The 20,600-nt window shown below is 35.0% G+C and overlaps 3 protein-coding genes across 3 annotated transcripts in view; all 3 read right to left on the reverse strand.

Moving 5' to 3' along the window:
* The window catches only part of LOC141349259 (von Willebrand factor A domain-containing protein 5A-like), a 31,707-nt gene extending 21,899 nt beyond the window's left edge, over positions 1–9,808 (reverse strand). The window contains exon 1 of the mRNA XM_073868905.1: positions 9,784–9,808. The gene's annotated coding sequence lies outside the window, so the exon portion shown is untranslated. The remainder of the gene's footprint in view (positions 1–9,783) is intronic.
* LOC129433110 (von Willebrand factor A domain-containing protein 5A) lies at positions 829–9,990 on the reverse strand. Its single transcript, XM_073868924.1, has 22 exons — positions 9,836–9,990; positions 9,566–9,609; positions 9,269–9,471; positions 8,944–9,166; positions 8,578–8,741; positions 8,374–8,488; positions 8,081–8,256; positions 7,907–7,995; positions 7,676–7,820; positions 7,457–7,536; positions 7,255–7,369; positions 7,010–7,168; positions 6,806–6,909; positions 4,241–4,458; positions 3,909–3,944; positions 3,642–3,668; positions 2,854–2,883; positions 2,647–2,682; positions 2,084–2,206; positions 1,662–1,801; positions 1,456–1,579; positions 829–1,359 (listed from the first exon to the last, which is right to left on the reverse strand). Exons 2-22 carry the CDS (start codon positions 9,606–9,608, stop codon positions 1,280–1,282), a joined length of 2,430 nt encoding a protein of 809 aa, XP_073725025.1. The 5' UTR covers position 9,609; positions 9,836–9,990; the 3' UTR covers positions 829–1,279.
* Positions 9,991–11,993: 2,003 nt separating this feature from the next.
* On the reverse strand, positions 11,994–20,541 carry LOC129433111 (von Willebrand factor A domain-containing protein 5A-like). Its single transcript, XM_073868916.1, has 22 exons — positions 20,292–20,541; positions 20,018–20,061; positions 19,717–19,919; positions 19,392–19,614; positions 19,064–19,227; positions 18,853–18,967; positions 18,560–18,735; positions 18,386–18,474; positions 18,155–18,299; positions 17,936–18,015; positions 17,734–17,848; positions 17,489–17,647; positions 17,285–17,388; positions 15,141–15,358; positions 14,809–14,844; positions 14,560–14,586; positions 13,772–13,801; positions 13,449–13,484; positions 13,267–13,287; positions 12,820–12,959; positions 12,614–12,737; positions 11,994–12,527 (listed from the first exon to the last, which is right to left on the reverse strand). Exons 2-22 carry the CDS (start codon positions 20,058–20,060, stop codon positions 12,448–12,450), a joined length of 2,328 nt encoding a protein of 775 aa, XP_073725017.1. The 5' UTR covers position 20,061; positions 20,292–20,541; the 3' UTR covers positions 11,994–12,447.
* Positions 20,542–20,600: the final 59 nt, after the last annotated feature.

The following is a 20,600-nucleotide window of genomic DNA, read 5'->3' on the forward strand; positions in this document are numbered from 1 at the left end:
AACAGTATTACAAGTTTTGTGCAATGTTACAGTGATCATATATAATTGTTTCTCAGTCTCTTTGATAGAATACATCCAGAAAATACAGGTATATAGTATTGTTTATATTTGTATATATTCAAAACTGTATAAAAATGTAAACTGATGTGTCAAGTTTTTAGGGTAAACTCCCCTTTCACTTGAGCAATAGCAGGAAAACTAAATAAAATAATTTAATCATTCTAAAGAAATTAGTCTTTTTACTAAAAAATCTAAATATGTACACATATAAGTTATAGTTTAACATACATATATATACATAAAAAATACATCAAACACGAACCTCAGTAGTCAAATATCCTCAGAGACAAACACCAACAACTGTGTGTAATGAATAAATCAAAGCTGCTTCGTGTGGGAAATATTTCTGAAAACCGGTGCTTAAATCTCAGGGGGTGTGTTTAGAATGACGAAAGACTAGCTCATGAATATTATTTAAATACCGTGGGCGGATCCTCAATGAAGGTAACCAATGTAAGCGCGGCCTCGTTAATATTTAACAGTTCAAAATAGTAGTTGTAAAAATACCAATAAATTACTAATAAAAAAACAAACATAGAAGATGAAATATTAAAATGAGTCTAAATGCATCTTAAAAAAGGGTACATAATATTACATTTAATTCAATAAACAAAAGAGAAACATAGGATATAATAAAAAGTCAAGTGTTAAGACAAAACATTAGGCTAATTGTTTTTAAATAAAAAAATATCTTAAGCTGGTGAGTAATTTTAAAACATTTCTGTTGTATGAATATACATTAAACCTTTTATCACTTCACCTCATGTATCAGTTTAGGACACACACAATTTTATTGAAAACATTTAAAATAATAACAGACAGTTTTACATAAAGGTTTTCAGATCGGTTATTTTTCATTTCAAAAGTTAAAAATGTCTTAAACTAAGAAGTTTCACTGAACTCTTGTTAGAAAGTGTTTTTTTTAAACAAGCCTTTCAAAAACATCACTGGTGTGTATCTTGAGACAAAACAATGACACTGATATATTTTAAGATGTAAGCTGTGTTCAGTTAGGACAGCTCACACATTCAGTCTAGTCTGGGACTAGAGCTTAATCCAACATCTAATAACTGAACTGAAATATAAACACTGCTAGACAAGAAAAACAGTAATGTGTCTAAAACATGTTTTTCTGAACAGCTAATACTGTAAATGAACTTAATATTCATAAGAGATCTTTGGCCTTCTGACATCACAGGAAGTAGAAACACTGAAGTCTTCAGATTCCCAAAGTTTCTTCTTTCACCTGACATCCCAGTAGATGATTCCCATCACACACACACTGAGACAGACTGACCACTGAAACACACACAAACACACACATCACTTTAGTTTAATACTTGACCAAACGTCTCTTTATCTGCTGATGAATGTCGTCTGGTTTGGAGATCTCACCGTTCTGAGAGCCGATCCATGACGCCGCCTTCATGGCCACAAACTGCCACTCAATCTGTTGCTGTATTTTATAGCCGTATAACCAGATGAGAGACAGAAGAGTGGCCCACACTGACCCATCCACCTGTAAACACAAATACACACACCGTACACATGCATTTATTATCATCTTTCATTATTTCATCATGTTGAATCATATGTCACACCTGTGCTGGTTTCTGATTGGTCAGCTCATCTTCAGTCTTTCCAAACACTCGAGCCAAAGCAGCGTTCAGTTCCCAGCAGCCTGAAGCCTTTTGAAGAGAAATCAGCTGAAGTAAAGGATCATCATGGAGATCAGATTCTTCTGAACACACATAAAGAGGTAAAATCTTATGTTCAGTAGTAATTTGCAGAGCAATGCACTATAAAGTGACAAAAATAAATTTTGCATGCTAAGATTATCTGAATGAGTGCTTGTTTACACAATTGTACATAACTGTGAAGTTCATGCCACTTCATTGTATCTTGCATGTGTGAGATCTCAGAGATTTGTCATCATATTGGATTAATCGTCATTAAAATAGAAAATTCTGCTAATTTTAGGATAAACAGTCAAATACTTTCAAATATGCACTGGCCTACGTACCCCATTGTGGTAAATCAGAATCTGCCTTTCTCTTGCATCTATACTTTTCTTCGAATACCTGAGAATAATTGTCAATATCCGGTAATTCACGCAGGGCTTGTGCAACAGATTCAGATAAAAAATCTGGAAAAAAGATACATAATGTATCCAAAAGTATGAACAAAGCTCCATCAAACATTAGCAGAGAAAATACATGCAAGAAAAAAATGCAACATTTTGGGCATTTTAGGAGGTCAAATACTTTCAATATACACTGCCCTATGTACCCCATTGTGGTGAATCAGAATCTGTCCCTAATCCCACCCAAAATATTTTTAATATCCAGTGATTCAGCTGATTCATATCGAGCAGAATCTGGAGAAAAAAGTTTAAAGCTTTGCAGAACGACATGCCATCAGACATTAGCAGAGAAAACACATGCAAAAAAAATACATATAGTCAAAGTAACATAAATATTTACAAATCAAAAATATAACAATTATGCATATAGTTACAGTAAATAAATAATTTTGAAATGAATGCCATGTGGTCTATTATCTGATCTGTATACAAAGAAAACTCACAGCATGCTGATTCCTCCGAGTATCTGTTATGCATCCCTGAAACAGCATTTAATTTCACATATTATTAATGGTAAAATGTTTTTTTGACAGAACTGTCCAGGATTTAGTTCAACAGCTCTGGTCCGGATCCGCCAACTTCCATGCAGATCCGGCCCAGAGTTGTGAGATTATGAGAGATATCTATATGAAGAGTGCCAGATGACTTACTTGAAGAACAGGAGCTTCCAGTTCCTGACACTAAAACACAATAATATTACACATCTTAAAAATATGAACATATCAAATGTACCTAATCTAATTCAAAAGTTTGATTTTAGAGATTTACACATGCAGATTTACACATTTTTGAAACCCATTCAGCTGATCTCTGGGTCCGGCGCCAGCGCCCCCAGCACAGCCCAGCACAATCCACCGAATCCGACCAGACCACCAGCATTGCGTTCAAAAATAACCAAAGAGTTTCGATATTTTTCCTTTTTTTTAAGCTTAAGTCTTCTGTAGTTACATCGTGTACTAAGACCGACAGAAAATTAAAAGTTGTGGTTTTCTAGGCAGATATGGCTAGGAACTATACTCTCATTCCTGTGTAATAATCAGTGACTTTGCTGCCGTAACATGGCTGCAGCAGACGTAATGATATTACGCACTGCTCTTTAGTTATTCTTTTGTCCGATGCTAATGGTTCAATCAGATTCAATGGATTATGCCAAGCCACGCCAAAATTGCCAGCGCCAGACCCAGAGATCAGCCGAATGGATTCCAAAACGGTAAGAATCAAGTGTTTAACTCTACGGGAGCTGGAAAATTAGCATATTTAAAAAAAGTGGAGTGTCCCTTTAACCAAATAAACCCTAATACTTCTAAAGGGATGCATGTGTTGCTCAAAGCTATAGTAATGTAAATTATTATGTTTCTTTATAAAATGAATAAATTGTGGCCTATTATATGTTGTCAGACAGTGAGAGATGTAATACAAGGACTGCAAGAGGACTTACTGTACATACCGGTACTTCGACACATAACTAAAACAGAAATAAGTATCACATCTTAATGTAAACATATAAAATCTACACCATCAAAGAAAATTTTAATTTTAAGGATTGACACTTCATATCTCAGCAATAGCATAACACAACATACAAATATTTATAACTACACTTTTTTATATATATTAGGAAACAGATCCAAACCCAAATTATAATTTAAACTAAAACACTCACAAAACATATATAAGGTAAGAGAAAAATTATTATTTGTCTTACAAAACGATGGTAGCCCAGCACCGGCCATCTGCCACCCTAAAACAATGTTTGGTTAGACATATCAATATGGTGAACAACATGATGAAACAAATACCATCTTTAAGGAAAAGTTCACAGAAATTCTCTCAAATTTTACTCTTTAACATTACTGACATTCTTTCTTAAAATGAAAACAATTGGAGTTATATTAAATAATATCCTATGACAAAATCTTGATATTTCTGTCAACTTTTCGGTCAATGACAAGACAAGCAACTCCAAAATTAAAATTTGGATATAAATGCAAATATATTTCATGCACATATCCAGAAACAAACAATGAGATGGCTAACCTTGTGTTGGTACTCTTCTCTGTATCAGAGGTCCTTTCACAGCCTCTCTGTTGTGTTTATTAATGGCAATGAAGGCTGTATGAACACTGCTCACTCCTGCTTCAACACTGATCTCCACCATCCTCCTCTTCATATCCTCCACATCTACACCTCCTGTCCTCTCCTCCTGCTCCAGACAGCGAATCAGAGACCGGGCCACCAGTCGATGGATGGACAACCTGCAGAAACATCGACAAAAATGTAAGGAATCTGACAAAAATGTTAAAAAATCTATTATGAGATTTTTTTTAAGGTGTAAAATAAGTCTTTGGTGTCCTCAGAGTGCGTATGTGAAGTTTTAGCTCAAAATTCCCCACAGATAATGTATTGTAACATGTTAAAATTTGTAGGTCACAACAAATTAAAGTCGTAAAACTTTGAAAATTAAGTCAATATATAACGAGAATAAAGTATTACAATTTTGAGAATAAAGTTAATATATAACGAGAATAAAGTCGTAAAACTTTGAGAATAAAGTTAATATATATATAACGAGAATAAAGTCGTAAAATGGCAAGAATTAATTCAATATATAACGAGAATAAAGTCGTGCAATTTCAAGAATAAAGTCAATATATAATGAGAATAAAGTCATAAAACCTTGAGAATAAAGTCAATATATAACGAGAATACATTTGTAAAACTGAAAATAAAGTCAATATATAACGAGAATAAAGTCGTACAATTTCAAGAATAAAGTCAATATATAACGAGAATAAAGTCGTACAATTATGAGAATAAAGTAAATATATAACGAGAACAAAGTCGTAAAACTTTGAGAATAAAGTAAATATATATAACGAGAAAAAAGTTGTAAAACTTTGAGAATAAAGTCAATATATATATAACGAGAATAAAGTCGTTAAATTTCAAGAATTCAATTTATAACGAGAATAAAGTCATACAATTTTGAGAATAAAGTCAATATATAACGAGAATAAAGTCATACAATTTTGAGAATAAAGTAAATATATAACGAGAATAAAGTCGTACAATTTCAAGAATAAAGTCAATATATAATGAGAATAAAGTCATAAAACCTTGAGAATAAAGTCAATATATAACGAGAATACATTTGTAAAACTGAAAATAAAGTCAATATATAACGAGAATAAAGTCGTACAATTTCAAGAATAAAGTCAATATATAACGAGAATAAAGTCGTACAATTATGAGAATAAAGTAAATATATAACGAGAACAAAGTCGTAAAACTTTGAGAATAAAGTAAATATATATAACGAGAAAAAAGTTGTAAAACCTTGAGAATAAAGTCAATATATATATATAACGAGAATAAAGTCGTTAAATTTCAAGAATTCAATTTATAACGAGAATAAAGTCATACAATTTTGAGAATAAAGTCAATATATAACGAGAATAAAGTCATACAATTTTGAGAATAAAGTAAATATATAACGAGAATAAAGTCGTACAATTTCAAGAATAAAGTCAATATATAATGAGAATAAAGTCATAAAACCTTGAGAATAAAGTCAATATATAACGACAATAAAGTCGTACAATTTCAAGAATAAAGTCAATATATAACAAGAATAAAGTTGTACAATTTCAAGAATAAAGTCAATATATAACGACAATAAAGTCGTACAATTTCAAGAATAAAGTCAATATATAACAAGAATAAACTTGTACAATTTCAAGAATAAAGTCAATATATAACGAGAATAAAGTTGTAAAATTTCAAGAATAAAGTCAATATATAATGAGAATAAAGTCATAATATTTTAAGGATAGTCAATATATAATGAGAATAAAGTCACAATATTTTTACATTTAAACGTGTTTGGAGTGATGTGAACAAGCAGATCTGCAAAGCAGATACCAAATTACATCCCAGCCTTATTAATAAAACAATATGAGGGAGAAATAATGTAAACATAAAGCCATGAGTCTCAAGTAGTTGTGATCCAAATTTCAAGTTAAAATCAGTTTGCTGCAAATTTTTGTCACAAATTAATAAATTACCATCACTGTATTATTATTACTGCTAAAGGGTTTTGAAAATATGAAAACTACATTCTTAGAGCTTTCCAATGATATATAGTTTGTCATGGTTTTTGAAGATTTATAATATGATATAGTGTTATGAATATATAACATTTATATGCATTCATAAGGGGGGCGGGGTCATGTGACAAAACTGTCACTACATAAATTCTATCATTCTTGAAATAGGAAAACTACATTCTGAGAGCTTTCCGGTGATATATACTTTTTCATAATTTTTTTAGATTTAGAATAGGCTTTTACTATTCTAAATGTAATAACAAAATGGTGATGATATATGAAAACTACACTTTTAGATGGTGATTTGTTGAAATGAAAACTCAATTGTGCTGTCAATTATTTATCTCTCTGTCTCTCTGCACTAAATGGCAGTGCTGTGGTTGGATAGTGCAGATTAAGGAGCGGTATTATTGTAATAAGATTCGTTACCTATGTCACAAAACAGGCATTCATCTGAATGACCTAATTTTTCACATGCTTTCAGAGAATGGTTTACCCAGTGTCCTCAGTTGGTTTAAGGCAGAAGTGAAGCTGGTTTGTCACTGGTTGATCTTTCAGGTTGTATTGAACTATCACTGATCCTTCAGAGCTTTCTGAACTCTATGACACAGAAATGAAATGAAAACAATTTATCTCAGTGTGAAACAGGCCTGTACAATCCCATGAACAGAAGATAAAATCACAAACCTCAAGTTCTCACCTGTCCTTTAAGTTGGGCATAAATGAGTGACCTTTGACCCTGAAAGAGCACATTGATGGGTGGAGACAGCGTGTCAACAGTAATGCCATCTGGTACTTTCCACTGTACTGAGATCTTGTTCACTGCAGGCTGAAGAGCAAACCTGAGAGACTCCATCACCTGATAACATTTGAAGAGAAATAAAACAATGTCATACAGATTCAAACCTTCTCTGGTTTCAAACTAAAACTCATCCATAGTCTCACTTTGGGTTGCATGCGGTCTGTGCCTGTGATGAACTGGGCGTGTCCAGATCCTGCTTTGGCCATTCCTGTGATGAGGGCGGTACTTGCACCCTCACCAATCCCGAATGAGAAACACCTGAAGATATGAAAACAACTCAAACACAGCAGCTTATTTCATTCATCAAATCTTAAATAATTTACTGGGAAATAAAGAGAAATGTACCTGTGAGATTTAGCATGAAGTCTCACATGATCCAGAACCTCTTTAGTGTTCCTCACCTCTCCATCAGTGAAGACAAACAACTGCAGAGAGAAAATATCTTACAAATGACACTTAACCATCTGAAAAATGAAAAGCCTGACAAATTTGGAAAACTCCAGTCTTTTTAAATGCTTCAGGTTTGTTTTCGTGTATGAATTGATGTATTTTAAGGTGATGCACCTGTCTGGGGTATTCAGGGTAACAGGGTTGACTGTAGATGTGTTTGAGAGGCTGTAAAATCTCTGTGCCGCCCATGTCTGCTGTCATTTCATTGACTTTTTTCAGTGCCTGATCCATTGTGTCCTGATTGTACACAACACTCTGACTGCAATGACACAAACATTAAAATCCTCTCACATGATGAATATAACAAAATAACAACTTTAGATGATTTAGATTCTAGTCACTAACGGGAAGAAGGACTCAAAATGAGAACCAAATCCATAGATATTAAAGTAACAGCCCATGGGCAGACTCTTCAACAGTAACAGCAGAGTTTCCTGCAGACAGACAGATGTGTACAGATATTAAAAAGTCGTATTCAAATACATTTTTAAAATTTAAAATGTTTAAACTCATTTGTACCTTTGCACTTTCTATACGCTTCTGTGCTCTTTTCCCATGATGCATCATTGAGATCATACTGCCTGATCTGTCAATCACAAAAATAAACTCCCCTTGAGATGCTAATGATGACATCACTTTCTCTGGGAATTCTGGGTACAAACTTATCATCACCACTGGGTCACTCATCAGAGAACCTGAAACAGAGAAAGAGATCAATGACTGATGTGAAGATCTAAAAAATAATTGTATTATGTTCTTAAGGTATACAATTTTTTTTAGTTTATATCAGATTGATGTACTGTAGTGTGTACCTGGTTTTGCAGTGGTCACTCCTGCCTCCACTATAGCAGTGGGCTGATGGGTATTCTGATAGTACAGAAACAACTCAACATCTTTATCAAACTTGTGACCAGAACTCAGATTCACCTACAACACAAATAAACAAACACATCAATACAGGCTTTCTATGACAACACAAACCAAACAACTGTATTAAACACACAATTTCACAGTACCGTTGCCTGAGTGTGATCAGAGTTGAGGAACACAAGAGGATCCAGAGTACAGTTGGACTCTAGTTTGGAGATGGGGTTTGGAGAGCTCACATGAACACTAAGAGTCAAAGTGTAGGGAACAGAGACACATGACGAAATCTCTGAAACTATTCCAGCATCTGAACCTGAGGACGACACAGAGTGTGTGTTATAAAAACAATCTTTAAACTCAATTATTACTTTAAATCTTGTGTGTAACTGTAAATGTGTGATATTACTGTAAATCTTGTGTGTTATTGTAAATGTGTGGTTTAACTGTTAATCTTGTGTGTTAATGTTAATGTGCAGTATTATTGTAAAGTGTTGACAGCTGTTGAAGTGCAGTACCTGCTGGTGTGTATCTGGGGTTGAGTACAGCAGGCAGACAGAAGCGCAGCGAGTGGTCATCCTGCACAGAGAGCTCAGTGATGTATGTGATGGTGATGTCAGCGTTCTGACCCGGTGACAGACACCCAACACTCAGACTGAACACATCAGAACTTTCTTTACTCTCTTCCAACAGAAACGCCTGCTGACCTGAACTCACAGCATCATCATACTGATCCCTCGCCTGCAACACACACAAAGGGAGACAATTTAAATATGAGTAAATAAATGCATATTATGTTTAAGTGATTCTGCAGTGCCTTTTCCTGTTTGCATTTGGACTCGCAGTTTGTCTCTCTTGAACCTCTGACACAATCTCCTGATCTCCGATCTTGGCACTGAAGTGACAGACAGCAGCATCAGCAGGCAGAGGAAACACAAACAAGGCCTCCAGGTGGCGCTCTTCCTCATTCACATACTGCAGAGTGGAGGTGACTGTAGCTACATGACTCTTCACCTGCACCTCAACTCTGATGCTCTTCAGAGGAACTGACAAGAAAACAAACATGACAACAATCAGTCTGTCTGTCTGTCTGTCAAATAAACAGCTTAAATGAAAGACAGTAAACAGGTGAGTTTATACCTGGCTGATTTTCTTTAGTGACGAGACCGCAGCAGTTCATCATTCTGACTCAACAGGGAAGATAAAGGAAATAAAACTTCACTTCAGGTTACTGTAAATACAAACTGCGGTCTAGAGAAGATCATTTATAAAATCTCGTTACATTAAACACATTATTAACTCACATTAATAAGATAAACCGGAAGACAAACGTGTAAATATATACATTTTAAAGATACAGCTATGAATCCTGTCAGCTCTCGTCAAAGTGAAAGTACATCAAACACGAACCTCAGTCGTCAAAAATCCTCAGAGAGAAACACCAACAACTGAATAAATCAGAGCTGGAAGCTTCAGAGGAAGAGTTTAAATGTGACGATGACGATTTGAGTTCGTGTGGGAAACATTTCGAACATCCGGGAACTTGACTGTAAATTTCGTCACCGCCCCTTTTCGGGGGATAAAAAAAGCAGCGCTTCCATTGGCTTCCATTCAAAATAGCGGAACAAACAAAGCAACGTTTTTACACAGCCGGCAGGCGTAAATAACTTATGAAATCACTCAGATTAAACATGTTGAGTATTTATCTGTCCATCCTGCCTGCCATATAGCGCGAAAGGTACATTAACACATTTAATTTGGTCAATATAAAAACATGTCCCTTTCATTCTCACAGCGTCAAATTTTGTGTAACAACGCCATCCAGTGATTGCTGGAAATACCGGTAAGCCAGTTAGTTGTATGGCTGGACGGAAAAGGGCACTCATTACTCTAAATATAAAGACATAATAAATAAATACGAAGTAACTTTCAAATACGAAGTAAAATCATTCACTTGCTTCCCTGTTGACTCGATGAGGTACGAGTAAATGTCCGGGTAAGACACCTCTGGCCAATAGGGAGCGTTGTTACACAAATTTGATGCTGGGAGAATAAAAGAGACATGTTTTTATATTGACCAAATTAAATATGTTAATTTATCTTTCGCGCTCTATGGCCGGCAGGGTGGACAGATAATTACTCAACATGTTTAATCTGAGTGATTTCATAAGTTATTTACGACTGCCGGCTGTCTAAAAACGTTGCTTTGTTCCGCTATTTTGAATGGAAGCCAATGGAACGTCTAGTGCGATTTCCCCCAAAAGTGGGCGTGAACCTGTTCAGAGACATTCTATGACGTTGCGCCGGTTGTGCGCATAGTTGTGCGTATGACAAAAGATTCGCTCATGAATATTAATTAAATATCGTGGGCGGATCCTTAATGAACGTAACCAATAGAGACAGAGCGCCGTTATGCAAATTTGAAAACCACGCCCACCGGGGGGGAAATCAATCCAACCGTCTCCATTGACTTTGTATTGCGAGAAGCCGCCTCCTTGTCATTTCTGGCTTATAACAAAAAACTGAACAATGCCCAAAAGCTGCCGTGTGACAACATGCACAGCCAACAAGCCAAAGAACCCAGAAACAAGTTCCCACAAGCTGTCGAGCCGCAAAACCCAGTCTTCAAGGAGAACAAAGTGGATCGCCGACCACGTCTCCCCCCAGTGGACGCAGTTCCACCAATAGAAGCACCATGAAAAGTTGCCTGTATCCATCCCTGCGTCTTTAAACGCCCGTTGTTTGGGGTCGACAGCTTACAAAAACCTATTTACAGATTAAACTTAAAAACAGAATAATACCTAAAAGCTGCTGTGTGACAAGGTGTACATCTAACACGCCAAAAAAATAAATAAATAATTTTTTATAAGCTGTCGACTTCAAAAAACGAGCGTTTAGACACAGAAATGGAAACAGGCAACTTTTCATAGTACTCCTATTAGTAAAACTGCGTCCAATAGGGGGAAACGTAATCGGCGATCCACTTTATTCTCCTTAAAGACTGGGTTTTACGGCTCGACAGCTTATAAAAACTTATTTCTGTGTTCTTTGGCTTGTTAGCTGTACATATTGTCCCAAAGCAGCTTTTAGGCATTATTCAGTTTTTGTTATAAGCCAGAAATGACAAGGAGGCGGCCTTTTGCAATACAAAGTCAATGGAGGCTGTTGGGTTGATTTCCCCCCCGGTGGGCGTGGTTTTCAGGTTGTGACGCGCTGCGCTCTGTCTCTATGACAGCGCACCCTAATTAATATTCTGCAGTTTACTGGCAGTTTCAAATACTCATAAAAACTAATGCAGTACTAACACACATAAATAAAATATTAAAAATAGTGTAACTATATTTTAGAATAGGGTACATAATATTACATTTAATGCATTAAACAAAAAAAGAAATATATGATGTAATAAAAACAAAGTCAAGTGTCAAACATTTAAGACAAAACATTAATTGTTTTAGTATCAAAATAATGAATTATTTTTTTATGAACTAGTGAGTAATATTTAAAACATTTAAAACCATATTTAAACCATTAATAACTTCACCTCATGTATCAGTTTAGGGTACACAAATTTTAATTGAAAACATTTAAAATATAACAAACAGTTTTACATAAAGGTTTTCAGATAGGTTATTTTTTATTTCAAAAGTTAAAAATGTCTTAAACTAAGAAGTTTCACTGGACTCTTATTAAAAGTGTTTTGTTAAAAACAAGCCTTTCAAACACATCACTGGTGTGCATCTTGAGACAAAACAATGACACTGATATATTTTAAGATGCAATCTGTGTTCAGTTAGGACAGCTCAAACATTCAGTCTAGTCTGGGACTAGAGCTTAATCCAACATCTAATAATAATAACTGAACTGAAATATAAACACTGCTAAACAAGAAAAACAGTAATATGTCTTAAACATGTTTTTCTGAAAACAAAAACACAAACAGCTAGTACTGTAAATGAACTTAATATTCATAAGAGATCTTTGGCCTTCTGACAGCACAGGAAGTAGAAACACTGAAGTCTTCAGATTCCCAAAGTCTCTTCTTTCACCTGACATCCCAGTAGATGATTCCCATCACACACACACTGAGACAGACTGACCACTGAAACACACACATCACTTTAGTTTAATACTTGACCAAACGTCTCTTTATCTGCTGATGAATGTCGTCTGGTTTGGAGATCTCACCGTTCTGAGAGCCGATCCATGACGCCGCCTTCATGGCCACAAACTGCCACTCAATCTGTTGCTGTATTTTATAGCCGTATAACCAGATGAGAGACAGAAGAGTGGCCCACACTGACCCATCCACCTGTAAACACAAATACACACACCGTACACATGCATTTATTATCATCTTTCATTATTTCATCATGTTGAATCATATGTCACACCTGTGCTGGTTTCTGATTGGTCAGCTCATCTTCAGTCTTTCCAAACACTCGGGCCAAAGCAGCGTTCAGTTCCCAGCAGCCTGAAGCTTTTTGAAAAGAAATCAGCTGAAGTAAAGGATCATCATGGAGATCAGATTCTTCTGAACACACATAAAGTGGTAAAATTATGTTCAGTGGAAATTTGCAAAGCATTGAACTGTACTGCATTTTAATGCACTATAAACATTGAAGAGACAAAAATAAATTTTGCATGCTAAGATTATCTGAATGAGTGCTTGTTTACACAATTGTACATAACTGTGAAGTTCATGCCACTTCATTGTATCTTGCATGTGTAAGATCTCAGAGATTTGTCATCACATTGGATTAATCGTCATTAAAATAGAAAATTCTGCTAATTTTAGGATAATCAGTCAAATACTTTCAAATATACACTGGCCTACGTACCCCATTGTAGTAAATCAGAATCTGCAAAGTCAAAGTAACATAAATATTTACAAATCAAAAATATAACAATTATGCATATAGTTACAGTAAATAAATAAAAAATCTAAATTATTTTCAAAAGTGTCCTTTTGAAATGAATGCCATGTGGTCTATTATATGATCTGTATACAAAGAAAACTCACAGCATGCTGGTTCCTCAAAGTATGTGTTATGCATCCCTGAAAAGCATTCAATTTCACATATTATTAATGGTAAAATGTTTTTTTGACAGAACTGTCCAGAATTTAGTTCAACAGCTCTGGTCCGGATCCCCAACTTCGGTGCAGATCCGGCCCAGAGTTGTCTGCTGTCTGGGTTGCAGTGAACCAAATAAACACCAATATTTCTGAAGGAATACATCTGCCATAATGTAAATAATTATGTTTCATTTTGAAATTGATGACTGTTACAGTATATGTTGTGAGATTATGAGAGATATCTATATGAAGAGTGCCAGATGACTTACTTGAAGAACAGGAGCTTCCAGTTCCTGACACTAAAACACAATAATATTACACATCTTAAAAATATGAACATATCAAATGTACCCAATCTAATTCAAAAGTTTGATTTTAGAGATTTACACATGCAGATTTACACATTTTTGGAATTCATTCAGCTGATCTCTGGGTCTGGCGCTAGCAATTTTAGCATAGCTTAGCACAATCCATTGAATCTGATTAGACCATTAGCATCGCGTTCAAAAATAACCAAAGAGTTTCGATATTTTTCCTTTTTTTTAAGCTTGAGTCTTCTGTAGTTACATCGTGTACTAAGACCGACAGAAAATTAAAAGTTGTGGTTTTCTAGGCAGATATGGCTAGGAACTATACTCTCATTCCTGTGTAATAATCAGTGACTTTGCTGCCGTAACATGGCTGCAGCAGACGTAATGATATTACGCACTGCTCTTTAGTTATTCTTTTGTCCGATGCTAATGGTTCAATCAGATTCAATGGACTATGCCAAGCCACGCCAAAAGCGCCAACGCCAGACCCAGAGATCAGCCGAATGGACTCCAAAACGGTAAGAATCAAATGTTTAACTCTACGGGAGCTGGAAAATTAGCATATTTAAAAAAAGTGGAGTGTCCCTTTAACCAAATAAACCCTAATACTTCTAAAGGGATGCATGTGTTGCTCAAAGCTATAGTTATGTAAATTATTATGTTTCTTTATAAAATGAATAAATTCTGGCCTATTATATGTTGTCAGACAGTGAGAGATGTAATACAAAGAGTGCAAGAGGACTTACTGTACATACCGGTACTTCGACACATAACTAAAACAGAAATAAGTATCACATCTTAATGTAAACATATAAAATCTACACCATCAAAGAAAATTTTAATTTTAAGGATTGACACTTCATATCTCAGCAATAGCAACTAAAAATACACTTTTTTATATATATTAGGAAACAGATCCAAACCCAAATTATAATTTAAACTAAAACACTCACAAAACATATATAAGGTAAGAGAAAAATTATTATTTGTCTTACAAAACGATGGTAGCCCAGCACCGGCCATCTGCCACCCTAAAACAATGTTTGGTTAGACATATCAATATGGTGAACAACATGATGAAACAAATACCATCTTTAAGAAAAAGTTCACAGAAATTCTCTCAAATTTTACTCTTTAACATTACAGACATTCTTTCTTAAAATGAACACAATTGGAGTTATATTAAATAATATCCTATGAGAAAATCTTGATATTTCTGTGAACTTTTCGGTCAATGACAAGACAAGCAACTCCAAAATTAAAATTTGGATATAAATGCAAATATATTTCCTGCACAGATCCAGAAACAAACAGTGAGATGACTTACTTTGTGTTGGTACTCTTCTCTGTATTAGAGGTCCTTTCACAGCCTCTCTGTTGTGTTTATTAATGGCAATGAAGGCTGTATGAACACTGCTCACTCCTGCTTCAACACTGATCTCCACCATCCTCCTCCTGATATCCTCCACATCTACACCTCCTGTCCTCTCGTCCTGCTCCAGACAGCGAATCAGAGACCGGGCCACCAGTCGATGGATGGACAACCTGCAGAAACATCGACAAAAATGTAAGGAATCTGACAAAAATGTTAAAAAATCTATTATGAGATTTTTTTTAAGGTGTAAAATAAGTCTTTGGTGTCCTCAGAGTGCGTATGTGAAGTTTTAGCTCAAAATTCCCCACAAATAATGTATTGTAACATGTTAAAATTTGTAGGTCACAACAAATTAAAGTCGTAAAACTTTGAAAATTAAGTCAATATATAACAAGAATAAAGTCTTACAATTTTGAGAATAAAGTTAATATATACAGAGAATAAAGTCGTAAAACTTTGAGAATAAAGTTAATATATATAACGAGAATAAAGTCGTAAAATGGCAAGAATTAATTCAATATATAACGAGAATAAAGTCGTGCAATTTCAAGAATAAAGTCAATATATAATGAGAATAAAGTCATAAAACCTTGAGAATAAAGTCAATATATAACGAGAATACATTTGTAAAACTGAAAATAAAGTCAATATATAACGAGAACAAAGTCGTAAAACTTTGAGAATAAAGTAAATATATATAACGAGAAAAAAGTTGTAAAACTTTGAGAATAAAGTCAATATATATATATAACGAGAATAAAGTCGTTAAATTTCAAGAATTCAATTTATAACGAGAATAAAGTCATACAATTTTGAGAATAAAGTCAATATATAACGAGAATAAAGTCATACAATTTTGAGAATAAAGTAAATATATAACGAGAATAAAGTCGTACAATTTCAAGAATAAAGTCAATATATAATGAGAATAAAGTCATAAAACCTTGAGAATAAAGTCAATATATAACGACAATAAAGTCGTACAATTTCAAGAATAAAGTCAATATATAACAAGAATAAAGTTGTACAATTTCAAGAATAAAGTCAATATATAACGACAATAAAGTCGTACAATTTCAAGAATAAAGTCAATATATAACAAGAATAAAGTTGTACAATTATGAGAATAAAGTCAATATATAACGAGAATAAAGTTGTAAAATTTCAAGAATAAAGTCAATATATAATGAGAATAAAGTCATAATATTTTTACATTTAAACGTGTTTGGAGTGATGTGAACAAGCAGATCTGCAAAGCAGATACCAAATTACATCCCAGCCTTATTTATAAAACAATATGAGGGAGAAATAATGTAAACATAAAGCCATGAGTCTCAAGTAGTTGTGATCCAAATTTCAAGTTAAAATCAGTTTGCTGCATATTCTTGTCACAAATTAATAAATTACCATCACTGTATTATTATTACTGCTAAAGGGTTTTGAAAATATGAAAACTACTTTCTTAGAGCTTTCCAATGATATATAGTTTGTCAAGGTTTTTGAAGATTTATAATATGATATAGTGTTATGAATATATAACATTTATATGCATTCATAAGGGGGGCGGGGTCATGTGACAAAACTGTCACTACATAAATTCTATCATTCTTGAAATAGGAAAACTACATTCTGAGAGCTTTCTGGTGATATATACTTTTTCATAATTTTTTTAGATTTAGAATAGGGTTTTACTATTCTAAATGTAATAACAAAATGGTGATGATATATGAAAACTACACTTTTAGAGCTTTCCAGTCATGTATAGTTTGTTTTTAAGTTTAGGAAAAGGTATAAGTTCTCTAAATATGTAATAACATTTCATAATAACATTTCAGAAACTGACTCTCACTACTTCATAATTTTTTGAAAAATGGTGATGAAATATAAAAACTACACTCTTAGATGGTGATTTGTTGAAATGAAAACTCAATTGTGCTGTCAATTATTTATCTCTCTCTGCACTAAATGGCAGTGTTGTGGTTGGATAGTGCAGATTAAGGAGCGGTATTATTGTAATAAGATTCGTTACCTATGTCACAAAACAGGCATTCATCTGAATGACCTAATTTTTCACATGCTTTCAGAGAATGGTTTACCCAGTGTCCTCAGTTGGTTTAAGGCAGAAGTGAAGCTGGTTTGTCACTGGTTGATCTTTCAGGTTGTATTGAACTATCACTGATCCTTCAGAGCTTTCTGAACTCTATCACACAGAAATGAAAAGAAAACAATTTATCTCAGTGTGAAATAGTCCTGTACAATCCCATGAACAGAAGATAAAATCACAAACCTCAAGTTCTCACCTGTCCTTTAAGTTGGGCATAAATGAGTGACCTTTGACCTTGAAAGAGCACATTGATGGGTGGAGACAGCGTGTCAACAGTAATGCCATCTGGTACTTTCCACTGTACTGAGATCTTGTTCACTGCAGGCTGAAGAGCAAACCTGAGAGACTCCATCACCTGATAACATTTGAAGAGAAATAAAACAATGTCATACAGATTCAAACCTTCTCTGGTTTCAAACTAAAACTCATCCATAGTCTCACTTTGGGTTGCATGCGGTCTGTGCCTGTAATGAACTGGGCGTGTCCAGATCCCTCTCTGGCCATTCCTGTGATGAGGGCGGTACTTGCACCCTCACCAATCCCGAATGAGAAACACCTGAAGATATGAAAACAACTCAAACACAGCAGCTTATTTCATTCATCAAATCTTAAATAATTTACTGGGAAATAAAGAGAAATGTACCTGTGAGATTTAGCATGAAGTCTCACAAGATCCAGAACCTCTTTAGTGTTTCCCACCTCTCCATCAGTAAAGACAAACAACTGTAGAGAGAAAATATCTTACAAATGACACTTAACCATCTGAAAAATGAAAAGCCTGACAAATTTGGAAAACTCCAGTCTTTTTAAATGCTTCAGGTTTGTTTTCGTGTATGAATTGATGTATTTTAAAATGATGCACCTGTCTGGGGTGTTCAGGGTAACAGGGTTGACTGTAGATGTGTTCTAGGGGCTGTAAAATCTTTGTGCCGCCCATGTTTGCTCTTATTTCATTGACTTTTTTCAGTGCCTGATCCATTGTGTCCTGATTGTACACAACACTCTGACTGCAATGACACAAACATTAAAATCCTCTCACATGATGATTATAACAAAATAACAACTATAGATGATTTAGATTCTAGTTACTAACGGGAAGAAGGACTCAAAATGAGAGCCAAATCCATAGATATTAAAGTAACAGCCCATGGGCAGACTCTTCAACAGTAACAGCAGAGTTTCCTGCAGACAGACAGATGTGTACAGAGATTAAAAAGTCGTATTCAAATACATTTTTAAAATTTAAAATGTTTAAACTCATTTGTACCTTTGCACTTTCTATACGCATCTGTGCTCTTTCCCCATGATGCATCATACAGCCCATACTGCCTGATCTGTCGATCACAAAAATAAACTCGCCTTGAGTTGCTAATGATGACATCACTTCCTCTGGGAATTCTGGGTACAAACTTATCATCACCACTGGGTCACTCATCAGAGAACCTGAAACAGAGAAAGAGATCAATGACTGATGTGAAGATCTAAAAAATAATTGTATTATGTTCTTAAGGTATACAATTTTTTTTAGTTTATATCAGATTGATGTACTGTAGTGTGTACCTGGTTTTGCAGTGGTCACTCCTGCCTCCACTATAGCAGTGGGCTGATGGGTATTCTGATAGTACAGAAACAACTCAACATCTTTATCAAACTTGTGACCAGAACTCAGATTCACCTAAAACACAAACACACAAATACATTATTACAGGCTTTAAACAACATTATCTCTGTAAAACACACACACATATAAACTGTATTAAGCCCACAGTACCGTTGCCTGAGTGTGATCAGAGTTGAGGAACACAAGAGGATCCAGAGTACAGTTGGACTCTAGTTTGGAGATGGGGTTTGGAGAGCTCACATGAACACTAAGAGTCAAAGTGTAGGGAACAGAGACACATGACGAAATCTCTGAAACTATTCCAGCATCTGAACCTGACGACGACACAGAGAGTGTGTTATAAAAACAATCTTTAAACTCACTTATTACTGTAAATCTTGTGTGTTACTGTAAATGTGCAATATTACTGTAAATCTTGTGTGTTAATGTTAATGTGCAGTATTACTGTAAAGTGTTGACAGCTGTTGAAGTGCAGTACCTGCTGGTGTGTATCTGGGGTTGAGTACAGCAGGCAGACAGAAGCGCAGCGAGTGGTCGGCCTGCACAGAGAGTTCAGTGATGTATGTGATGGTGATATCAGCGTTCTGACCCGGTGACAGACACCCAACACTCAGTCTGAACACATCAGAACTTTCTTCACTCTCTTCCAACAGAAACGCCTGCTGACCCGAACTCACAGCATCATCATACTGATCCCTCGCCTGCAACACACACAAAGGGAGACAATTTAAATATGAGTAAATAAATGCATATTATGTTTAAGTGATTCTGCAGTGTCTTTTCCTGTTTGCATTTGGACTCGCAGTTTGTCTCTCTTGAACCTCTGCCACAATCTCCTGATCTCCGATCTTGGCACTGAAGTGACAGACAGCAGCATCAGCAGGCAGAGGAAACACAAACAAGGCCTCCAGGTGGCGCTCTTCCTCATTCACATACTGCAGAGTGGAGGTGACTGTAGCTACATGACTCTTCACCTGCACCTCAACTCTGATGCTCTTCAGAGGAACTGACAAGTAAACAAACATGACAACAATCAGTCTGTCTGTCTGTCTGTCTGTCAAATAAACAGCTTAAATGAAAGACAGTAAACAGGTGAGTTTATACCTGGCTGTTTTTCTTTAGTGACGAGACCGCAGCAGTTCATCATTCTGACTCAACGGGGAAGATAAAGGAAATAAAACTTCACTTTAGGTTACTGTAAATACAAACTGCGGTCTAGAGAAGATCATTTATAAAATCCTCGTTACATTAAACACATTATTACCTCACATTAATAATAAGATAAACCGGAAGACAAACGTGTAAATATATACATTATAAACATACAGCTATGAATCCTGTCAGCTCTCGTGAAAGTGAAAGTACATCAAACACGAACCTCAGTCGTCAAATATCCTCAGAGAGAAACACCAACAACTGAATAAATCAGAGCTGGAAACTTCAGATGAAGAGTTTAAATGTGACGCTGACGATTACAGAAGTTCGTGTGGGTAACATTGCCAAATCCCAGGCGTGTGTTAACGGGAATCTTGCTATGACGAAAGATTCGATCATGAATATTAATTAAATATCGTGGGCGGATCCTTAATGAACGTAACCAATGACAGCGCACCCTAATTAATATTCAGCCGTTTCAAATACGAATAAATTACTAACACATATAGATGAAATGTTAAAAATAGTTTAA

Source organism: Misgurnus anguillicaudatus, chromosome 6, assembly GCF_027580225.2.
Source record: "Misgurnus anguillicaudatus chromosome 6, ASM2758022v2, whole genome shotgun sequence".
Taxonomy (NCBI): domain Eukaryota; kingdom Metazoa; phylum Chordata; class Actinopteri; order Cypriniformes; family Cobitidae; genus Misgurnus; species Misgurnus anguillicaudatus.